The 11,127-nt window shown below is 42.3% G+C and overlaps 1 protein-coding gene across 5 annotated transcripts in view; it reads left to right on the top strand.

Moving 5' to 3' along the window:
- The window catches only part of garnl3 (GTPase activating Rap/RanGAP domain like 3), a 55,205-nt gene that overhangs the window by 31,638 nt on the left and 12,440 nt on the right, over positions 1-11,127 (top strand). For 3 of the 5 annotated variants that reach the window (XM_031859862.1, XM_031859859.1, XM_031859861.1), the window contains exons 4-20: positions 63-162; positions 1,432-1,550; positions 2,436-2,500; positions 3,007-3,070; positions 3,222-3,248; positions 3,532-3,607; positions 4,149-4,247; positions 4,355-4,458; positions 6,356-6,464; positions 6,643-6,688; positions 6,901-7,007; positions 7,091-7,206; positions 7,621-7,743; positions 10,244-10,318; positions 10,422-10,536; positions 10,675-10,701; positions 10,794-10,898. In XM_031859862.1, coding sequence (XP_031715722.1) covers positions 63-162; positions 1,432-1,550; positions 2,436-2,500; positions 3,007-3,070; positions 3,222-3,248; positions 3,532-3,607; positions 4,149-4,247; positions 4,355-4,458; positions 6,356-6,464; positions 6,643-6,688; positions 6,901-7,007; positions 7,091-7,206; positions 7,621-7,743; positions 10,244-10,318; positions 10,422-10,536; positions 10,675-10,701; positions 10,794-10,898 — 1,477 coding nt within the window. The remainder of the gene's footprint in view (positions 1-62; positions 163-1,431; positions 1,551-2,435; positions 2,501-3,006; positions 3,071-3,221; positions 3,249-3,531; positions 3,608-4,148; positions 4,248-4,354; positions 4,459-6,355; positions 6,465-6,642; positions 6,689-6,900; positions 7,008-7,090; positions 7,207-7,620; positions 7,744-10,243; positions 10,319-10,421; positions 10,537-10,674; positions 10,702-10,793; positions 10,899-11,127) is intronic. The other 2 variants (XM_031859863.1, XM_031859860.1) reach the window with 1 other exon arrangement.

The following is an 11,127-nucleotide window of genomic DNA, read 5'->3' on the forward strand; positions in this document are numbered from 1 at the left end:
TGTGTGTGTGTGTGTGTGTGTGTGTGTGTGTGTGTGTGTGTGTGTGTTTATGTAACAAACAGGCTTTGGACTACACACCAGGAACCTGGAGGAGAACCGATGTCCATCTGGAGAATCCAGAGTACCACACCAGATGGTTCTTTAAATACTTTCTGGGAAAAGGTCAGTGCTGCTCTGTTATGTTTTTTAAAAAACACACACTCAGTCAGACACATGGAGTGGAGAGAGAAAGACATAGGGTTAGGGTGATGGAGAGCCTGTGAGCTGCAGAAATAAAACATCCTCTGAATTTCTTCCCTGGTCCACAGGACGCGTCTTATCTTATGAAGTCAGCCTTGTCCTCACGCTGCACTGCTCTTCATTCAAGGCCAAGACTTGTTAGCATCCACCCATATCCCCACTGAGAGTCTCAACCACAGTCTAATCCCATACACCACCCAGGGAGGAAGCCCTTAGAGCACACACAGCCTCACCACCACCAGACAAAGCTTGCCTCCAATAGATAACACAATTTAGATCGGACTATTGGGGTCTTAAATGAGCCCGGTGCTCTGCAGCAGGCTAGTAGGAGCCATTCCCGAAAGCGCCCTCTGTGATTGTGGAATACATTAGAAGGGGTCACCTACTCCTTCCCTTTTCTGACCCTCATCATCTCATCACCCAGCCTGTTCTCAGGCTCGCATAGAAGGCTGTGGAACAAAAGATCATTGTCCGTTTGTTTCTTTACCTTTCTTTTTATAATTGTAAAGGAAAGTTGAACAGCAAGAAAGGCCTTTCCTCCTCCTGCCAGAGTCTAATCACAGTATGGCACGGGCAGTTTAAAATGAGCCATGTCTCCCGAAACATGTCTCCCGAAAGTTGGCTCGACCTGCAGCTGAGCCATCTGTGCCTCACAGCCTGAGCAGAGCTGATTGCATCATACAACACAACACATTATGAACTCAAGGCCAATTATTCTACCACTAGCACTTCCTGTCTAATGAAGCATCCAATACAAGAACTTGAATTCTCAATTTCTCAATGATCAGGTAAAGAATAGTAAAATGGTTTGTCCTTGTTTGTCTCCCTTTGCATTACATATGAAGATAATTCCTGATTGATTAATGTGCTTTATTGAGGACAAAGGGAAGGACAGCAATTCAGGCAGAGATCCTGTGTCTAATTGGGTTTGGAGGTCTGTTCAGCATTGTTTCTGAAGACGTTGCCCTGTCAACCGAAGAAGCAGAGGCATGAATGTGCGACTCTATGGAGGGGGGGAGGGAGGGGGTGGATGAATGAAAGGGCTACAGAAAATAATGAAAGAATAGGTAGGAGGGAAGACAAAAAGGCAGAGAAAGACAGGCCAAGATAGCAAGCGGTTAAAAGGGAGTGTTGAATACCTAAGAGATATATAGGTATAATTGTATCTGTATATTATCTCTGTCTCCCCAGTCCACCAGAACTATGTGGGTACAGATGCAGAGAAGAATCCCTTCTACCTGTCGGTCGTCCTCTCAGACCAAAACAACCAGCGGGTTCCTCAGTACAGAGCCGTCCTCTGGAGAAAGATGGTGAGTTCACCATCTGCTCGCCTCACAGCAGTGGGGGAACAAGTACTCAGACCCTTTACTCATGTAAACGTAGCAATACTCCATTACAAGATGTAGTCCTGCATTCAAAATTCAACTTAAAGGTTCCCTGTGAGGGGTTTTAAGTTTTGTTTTGTTTGCTTATCTTCTGCACATGCACAAGGACACGCATGCAATAAGGCAGGAGAGACGAGGACTGCTAGCCAGTAAACACGGATGTGAAAAACACCGGATTAGGAATCTGTTTTGCAACAGTGTGTACCTCATAGTGTACTTATACCTAGCTACTTTCTACTACTGCCTCACAGGATCCTCCCCGATCAGAGGGGAAGGAACTGAAACTTTTGAAGAACAGATAAAGCTCAAACATGTACATCGTCTATCGGATTACACATTACATGTAGGTGGTACTTTTTCAGTGTATCTAAATATGAAACGACAGAAAACGGCATCTTGTGTGTGTGTGTGTGTGTGTGTGTGTGTGTGTAAGATGCATGTTCATTATTGTGTGTTTGCCATGTGGCGACTCAGCTTCACGACCAAGATGGCTTGGATTTAATTTTGGCCTCCAGCCTTATCTGGAACCTGATTAGGGTGGTGCACCTCCGCTGCCTGATCGCATTGATTTGTCTTGTTTCTGTCAGACTCTAACTGGTACAGGATGTTGTTGTTGTTGAGCAGAACAACTTTGTTTGGCTTGAACTGATCTGGTTTGATTTTGTCCTCTGTATTCATTCTACGAATGATTGAAAAATATGTTGTGAATTTAAAAATGAGCAACAGCGCAACAGGTTTGAGTGAGTGATTCCTCAGAGAAAAGGTGAATGAGTTTGTAATCCCTGATCTGTGTCATTCTTGTTCGCTTAGGGCACTCTGAAGATCAGCCTCCCCTACAGCCCGACCAAAACACTATCAGTCAAGTCCATCCTCAGGTGAGAAGTGCAGCCTGCAGCTCAAAGACGGCACAGTTAATCCACTCTTTGCAAAACATGTATGGGAATTATTATTGTTGGTTATCTCATGCTACTTCTGAGACATAAAGACTGTCAGCAAACCAGCGCCTCCAATTATGCCAATTATGTTAACACCATTTTGAACTGTGTTTACTGTTGTGTAGGTGCAAACATGGTTGCCGCCAAGCTGTAATTATTTTCAAATTTCGTGAGTGATGGGTAACAGGATATAACAAGATGCATGAAACAGGAGATTGGAGATTATGAATTCATCAGTCTGAGCGGCGTCATCGCTGAAACTGTATAAGGACAAATGGTACAAGCAGGATGAGAAGTCCCCTGTATCAGGTCTTGCTCGTTTTTCTGTTCCGCCCTCTGGACTATTTGTCTTTCATCAATCCTAAACACACCTTTCTCTCTTTTTTTTTTCATTACTACTTCCTCCACTCCTTCTTTTCCTCCTTCCCTTACTCACTCTTATTCAGTGCAATGAACATGGACAGGTTTGAGAAAGGCCCCAGGGAGATCCTCAACCCAGAGATTCAGAAGGTGAGATTCAGAGCATTTGCCAGCTCTTGTATGAAATGTAGCACTGGTACATTTCATGCCTGGCCTGATCAGCAGCATCTAAACTGTATAATATCCTCAGGCTGGAGCGCTAGTCGGTGTGAATAATATTTGTTATGTCCTCTTTCCTCAGGACCTGCTGGTGTTGGAGGAACAGGAGGTATGGGATGATACTGCTCTCACCATACAGTTTAGCTTATTCTTTGATTGTTAATGGTAGAGGTCTCTTTATTTTCAAGAGAGTACAGTGTGTACCTGGTATGATATACCAAACAAAAGGGAATATTCCCTTTATTGATTCTTTATCTGGTAAACACCAAACTGTTGAAAAATAATCTTTTGCTGTTGTCTTAAAAGTAAAATATATGTCCAACTACAGTTAATAATATAAATGCGTGAATTTTTAATAACTTCAAGATTTTAACCCAGCCATATTTTTGTAGGGTTCTGTCAACTTTAAATTTGGCGTCCTGTTTGCCAAAGACGGACAGCTCACAGATGACGAGATGTTTAGCAACGGTAAATCTCTCTGACTTATCTCGGTGTTCAAACCTATTAAAGGGAAATATGCTCTCTGGCCAAGAGTTGGATGAGAAGATTGCTAATAATTTCATATCTGTCGGTTCAAGGTGAAGCTGGAGGCATTAGCCGCTTAGTTTAGCTTAGCATAGAGACTGGAAGCAGTGGTTCTGAAAGTAATGAAATCCACCAACCAGCACCTCTAAAGCTCACTAATTAACATGTTATATCTCATTTGTTTACCAAGAAATAGTCCAGCACATATAAGAGAGACAGGTTACTGGAGTTGTGTTATTTTTGTACAGATTGAATAAACATTACTTCCGGACAGAGCCTGGCTAGCTTTTTTTTTCCTCTTATTTCCAGTTGTGCTAAGCTAAGTGGCTGCTGGTGCTTCATATTTTGTGTACAAATGAGAGAGGGGTTTTGATCTTCTCAGCCAACTCATTTCCCAAAATGTCAAACAATCCTTGTCAAAACAGAATGTACTGCAATACATAAAAAGATATCTCCTCGGTCAAACGTCCCGTGTTTGTTTCAGAGACGGGGAGTGAGAGCTTCGATAAGTTTCTCAATCTGATGGGGGAGTCTGTTACGCTGCAGGGATGGGCAGGTTACCGCGGAGGGCTGGACACCAAGAGTAAGAGAGCTCACATCTGCTGAAAGGCATAAAATGATCATTTTAAACTGAAAGGATTTTGAATATGCCAATTATCTTCTTCTGTTTCTATCTCTTTTCACCTGCAGATGACACTACAGGAATGAAGTCCATCTACACAGTGTATCAGGGCCATGAGCTCATGTTCCATGTGTCCACCATGTTACCCTACTCTAAAGAGAACAAACAGCAGGTGGGTGTCTGTATGTGTAGCTGTGCATTTCGGTCCTGTTCTATAGTTTGCATTGTTGTCAGTCCACCACTATGGCCCAGAATGGAATATGTAACTTACTGGATGGATTGGCGTTTGGTGCAGACATTCAGGATCCCCAGAGGATGAATTGTTATGACTTCAAATCTTAGTTTCTCCAATACTTTGGTTTATGACCAAATACCTGGACAACTAATGACATTCCCGTCAACCTCAGTTGTGTTTAGTGCTAATTAGCAAATGTTTGCATGCTAGTAAACATGGTAAACATTACACCTGCTAAACAGGGCATGTCAGCGATGTCTTTTTGAGCACATTTGCATGGTCACTTTTGCATTCAGTTCAAAGCGCTGTTGTGCCTGTGTACAGCCTCACAGAGCTGCTAGAGTTTAATGTTGGCTCATCCAAAAGAGAAAACGACTGTGATTAATGGAGACCGTTGCCTCATTTTGGGTCAGACGAGCAACACGAGAGATTTGTCTCTCTCTACTGTTATTTTCTTGTCACTTTTTTTTTTTTTTTTTTCTGTACTTTTTGCATATTTGACTCTTCTTTCACCTTCATCGCCAACTCTTCCAGAAGATTGGACCTCTCTGGTTGTGCTATACACTGGTGTTGGAGACGTTTCAGAAACTTTAAGCTTTGGCATTTTGTTGATGGCTTCATCCCCTGAGGACCATGCTTCCATCATGGGACTACAGGTTTTTAATAGTTTTCAGGATACGTTGTCATGAGCTAAAGAGTTGGACAGGGTCGATTTTTGCACGATGGTGCTGCATGCCAACAAGTTGTAGATTTTGAGATGTCTTTCTCTGGAACAGTGTTGGATGGACACAAAATATATGAATTTGTCATTGATGGGAAAGAAAATATGATAAAAAAGAAAACTAGAGACGGCAAAACGAAGTGCAGTAGATGTTCTCGATGTCGCTGCCTTTGAAGTTTTGAGATGAAAGAGTTGAAATTATTACTGCTTCTTAAGGTGTTTGTGGTGTCGAGCGCTTGGAAAATATTCGCTGTAAGAATGACACCCCTTTCAGCACACACACACACACACACACACACACACACACACACTATGTCCCCAGCATGTCATACTTGCACAGCTCCTCATCAACAATTAATATAACCATTGGAATTGAAAGTTTTGAGTCAGTCTTACTGCTCCCAGCAGAGTTGTTTCTAAACACTACAGGCAGCTGTTTTAGTGAAAAAGCTCAGATAAACTACTTAATGCTACCTTTCCGGCATCAAATAAAGTTTGTCCCACAAGGTCAGCAGTGACTGTGATAACCAGCTGGTGGTAATTAAGGTACTTTAAAACACTTCGTGACCGATTTGCCGCAATATACATCAAACTTATTTTTGGAGTCGCACCTCAGTTGGATCTCAACACACAGACATGATATACACATTATTAGATTCAGTATAAATTGCACTTACACAGGATACCATTTTCTCTGATGTCTGTCGAAAAAATATATCATAGAAAACAGATTATAACTACCTGAGAATCATCTAGTTTTTAAGTTTTCTTTAGTATCAAAGTAATGTCTATACATCCGTGGGTAATTTGCAAGCAGGAGCTTCTTTCTAATAGATAATTCGTCATACTTTTAGCGGTGCCAATTTACCAAAATGAAACATTGAATGCTACTTTTGCTCAGTGTCTGCTAGATGTTTGAATAGGCAATTGAGTGACGTTTGTCGTAACAACTTTACACGATGATTATTTATCAGTGTTGTCTTTACAGTTTGTTGCTCAGCCCCTAAGTGATCATAAAATCAATTAATCCAGGTTTAAAGACTTACCAGAGTGCTCAAGTGAAGTTGGCTTTTTCCCTCATCTTGTGTCTCTTTGGTCTTTCCTCTCTGTCAGGTGGAGAGAAAGAGACACATTGGAAATGACATTGTTACCATAGTATTCCAGGAAGGGGATGACGCATCGTCGTCCTTCAAACCGTCTATGATCCGATCGCACTTCACCCGTATCCTTCACTCGGACATTGATTGTCAGAGAAATGAAGTGGTAATCAGCGACGTGTTCAGAAGGGGTTCTGCTATTGAACCGATATCGCATGAGCCCATCAGCCCTGCATCACTGAAGATGCGTGGATTGCTACTGTGTCTTCTCCATAATCAGTGTTTCCTTTACTTCACCTCCAGATATTTTTGCATTAGTTAGGTATAATAGCCAGAATGACAGTTACAGGTGAGTGCTTTGATTAATGCTGGGGTTTGTGGTGTTCCAATCCAGTCCAGACTTTGTAACAACTGCTTTTTAATTCTCTACCTAGAAAGAAAATAATCCTCTTTATTGTTTCTGTGATTAAAAAGAGGTTGACTACTTTACCGTACTGTGGGATGTGCTCTGCTTTATTTGTAGGTTTAAGAGAGATGTTACATATCTGCTCTTTGTCACAGGTTGAAGATTTTCTCAGAGGAGAGTGTTCCACTGTTTGGACCCCCTCTCCCACCTCCGCCTGTATTTACTGATCACCAAGAATTCAGGGACTTTTTATTAGTCAAATGTAAGAAAACAAAACTGCATTAGGATACGGCCAATAAATACACCGTCCATATTGCCTAAGTGATCTCGCTTCATCTCTTGCAGTAATCAATGGAGAGAAAGCCACACTGGAGACGCCAACGTTTGCCCAGAAGCGTCAGCGGACCCTTGACATGTTGATCCGCTCGCTCTACCAAGACCTCATGCCTGACCTGCACAAGGTACAGCTGCACTGCTGACCACCAGTCTAGTGTCTTGTTCATTCTTGGATGAACGTACCTTTTTATGTCTCCGCCTTGTCACTTCAGTCACTGGCAGCAACTGTAGCCACTGCTGAGTTGTGTTCTGCTGTATTCCACTGCAGCCCTCGGTCTGCCTCTGCATACTGCACCACACCGACTGGATACTACTGCAATGCTGACTTTCTCAGCAGGGCTCTCTCTCCTCACATCACTTTTGTTCCTATTTCTCTTGTCCCCCCCCCCCTCCTTTCACTGTTGCTCCTAACACGACTTACTTCTCACTGTGTGTCACTGCTGCTGTTCTCACCCGCTAGGGTCAGTCTCTAAGACCCCTTTCTGCTTTCTTTTTCCCCTGTGTGTGCGTGTTCGTTGGTGTTGGTGTTCCACGTTTAGGTTCCTTTTTCTCCCCAGAACATGTTAAACCGCCGGTCCTTCAGCGACGTGCTGCCTGAGTCTCCAAAGTCAGCACGCAAGAAGGAGGAGGCACGGCAGGCCGAATTTGTCAGAATAGGGCAGGTAAGGAATTAATACACACACAAACGCAGTAATACCAACCACCCAGAGCTCTGCAGCACTAAGGCAGAAACACCCACTTGTACACACACGGGAACCGGGATGGACACCCAGACAAAGGTAGACACACATAAAAAGCCTACATGGACAAACACAAACACACCTACTGTAAGACACCTAAAGCCACATGTAAACACAGATGTTTATTGGTATCATTGAACACATTTTAAGTCCTTGCAATTGTTCCTGCGATTTCAATGTAAGTGAAGTGCTCAGTCCTTTTTTGTGCAAAACACATTTTAGAGTTCATACAAAGCCAAATCAGTCCGAGATGAGAAAAATAAGTCCTTTTAATGACCCTTATAGACATGTATGTAACAGCGCTGGTGCATTATTTAATTTTGACACAATGGTGAGACAAATAAAGAAACCGCGATTGTAGCGAAAGCAACAGAGGTCTTTAAAACGTAGCCTCTTTCATTTCAGGAAGATCTGTGACTCTTTATGCTAGCATGAGGTCATTTAAGAGCTGTAATTCCTGACAGACAGCTGAGTGAACTGGACACCTGCTATCAGGAGGGCCAGGGTTGAGATAATACACTGTAGAACCAGGTCTCTGAGCCACAGTTCTGTCATCACTGGGCTGATGTAATCATCATTACACCTCTGTCCTGGGTGCTGACGTAACTTCAATTATACAGGAACAAAGTCTGAAAACACAAAGAAGAAAAGAAAAGCATGCAAAGAACTGTCCATGGTGCTGAACCTAGATGACCTCTGGCTTTATGGAAGTCATTCGTTTCAGGCTGTTGGTGAGATATTAGGCATTCTTTGGACATATGTGTGGCCTTCTGTGAATTGAAGCATATTGTGTTAAAACTCAACAAGGTCTGTTTTTTAGGTTTTAGTCTACATTGAAGATAAACACTTAGTAGGTGTTTTCCATAGAACACTGTGAACTTTTTTTTGAATTAGCTCGTTAAGATGCATGTTTATGCCACCAAAGATAACCTGTGTCTCATGTTTCCTCTGCTCGTTATCTTCATTTGCAAACCCTGCCTGTGCAAAAGCCGAGGCATCGACACATTGTGCTGTAAAGCATGAAAACAAAGGGATGTAGACGTGTTGAGTCATTGATTATCCAGTTTTGTAGAGACGAGGCGTTTTGTCCTCAACTAAACTGACTCTCTGTACGGTCCCTCATTGCGTGATGCACATTATACAAAATGATTTTTGTGTTGGTCGTGGATTCCTGATAGGTCAAAATATGTTTGTTTTTTGTGGATGGCGAAGTCCACTGCTCTGCCAAACCATTGTTCTGTTGGCTGGTATTGATTTCATCATCTCCAGATCGCCTGTTTATGCAGATATGTAAATAGAAACGCTCGACTGTGCAGCTTGAAATGGAAATTGTCAATCTGATCAGATGGTTGTTGCTTGAGCATTTATGCAAACTGTATTTTATGTACTCTATTTATATTATGATACTTTATCATACTTTACACTGCAGCCACGCTGCTTGTCCAGATCCTCGCCACCTCTGTGAGCTAGCGTCACAGTTCTCGGTGCCTAAATATGCACGGAAACAAGGAATAAACAATGGGAGGCTAGTTCAATATTAGTGCAATGTGCATAATTCAGCAAGCTCAGACCACTGCTGTCCTCCTTGTATTGCATTTATATGCACGACTCGCATGCAGCTTCCATGATGTGAATGTCTTGTCCAGACATTGTTTAGATAGCACATGTTTTGTTTCAAGAAGTGGTCAGTTATTTTTAAAGAGAGGTTTAAAGTGCATTCTGCCTAAAGTGACACATGTTTAACACGCCACTAGCAGTACATTTACTCTAGCATTATACGAAAATATTGCTTTGAGGTACTTGTACTTTACTTGAGTATCTTTTTATGTTAGTTTATGCTTCTACTCCACTAAATTTCAGAGGAAAATGTTATACTTTTTACTTTACTATGTTTGTCTTACAGCTGTAGTTACTTTTCAGATAAAGATGTTACAATAAAAAGCATATGAGAAGCTTATAAAATACATAATAGTATTGAAGATAAAATCTGTTCAGGGCCCAAAGTGGTAAAATTATCCAATATTTCATTACATTTATGAAGCGGAACACATTTTGTTCTTTTTTTTTTCCTACCTCATTAATCATCTCACGACCCCTCAGATATATCACATGACCCTTTGGAGGGAGACCAAACCTTAGGTTAGAAACCACAGGACTAAAAATTACAACAATAACCTCAACTTCACCTCAACCAGCTACAACAGCTACATTTAAACTGACAGTGCTGGACCAGTATTAACACTCTTTATAATGGCATATGTTATGAAACTTTAAGTACATTTTGCTGTTCTTTTACATTGTGTTATTAATGTTTGTACTTTAACAAAGGATCTAAGTACTTCATCCAGTATTGCAAGCCAAAGCATATAGAATTGGCAGATGTCTCTGTTGTGTCATATCTGATTTGACATTTTGTCTTTAGGCTCTGAAGCTGAAGACCATTGTGAGAGGAGACGCCCCAACTAGCCTTGTCACCACCGGCCTCTGCAGAAAAGAGGTGACGACACGTCTGAGACATTTCACTGCACTGCAAGTGGATATTAATTCCAGTATGTGTGTCTACTTATATGTTTATGTGTGTATCTACATGTATGTTGCAGCCGTGGGAGTCCCAGACGTTCAGCAGCACATTCCCCTATGAGATCGTGTGTGCCGACTCCTGGGGTCAGTCTCTGCTGGCTGCCACCGACGCAGCCGGTGTCATGCTGCTAGATGGTGAGGTCATCCCTAATCGATGTCTCCCCATGTCCTCTAAAATACAGCCACCCATCCATATCCATTCAATACTGCTCTCAGCAGAATGCCAAGGCTGACAGCTAACATGACGATGATAATGATGTTGTCCTCTTTCAGGCCCTGATCCAGCTTTGTCCAACGCTGGTGAGTGCAACGCAACAGTACAGTATTTTGACATGACATATTTGTCCGATTTTAACCGTCTATTTATTATGATGTATGCGTTGTGTTTTCAGAGACGCAGGCTGTGCCCCCAGTCCAGGTGTTTGACAAAACCATGGTGGTGAAGCAGGTGCACGTTCTCGAGCCTCAGGACCTGCTTATCACCAGGGCTGACAAAGGTGGGCTGAGACTACAAAACATCCTCCCTGCAGCACTTCAGAGACTGCTTCCCCCTAGAACCATTCTTTGTCATCCCCTCGTTCATTCCTCATTTCAACAGTATTTACAGCACATCTTCTTTCTTATTATTCCCATCCCTCTGTCTTATATCATCTCTGTCATCTCTCGCTGTGAAGTTGAGTACATACTTACCATTTCCACCTCCGCTGGCCCAGTGAACACATTGAT

This window comes from Anarrhichthys ocellatus, unplaced genomic scaffold (assembly GCF_004355925.1).
Source record: "Anarrhichthys ocellatus isolate YVR2014 unplaced genomic scaffold, GSC_Weel_1.0 scaffold23, whole genome shotgun sequence".
Taxonomy (NCBI): Eukaryota; Metazoa; Chordata; class Actinopteri; order Perciformes; family Anarhichadidae; genus Anarrhichthys; species Anarrhichthys ocellatus.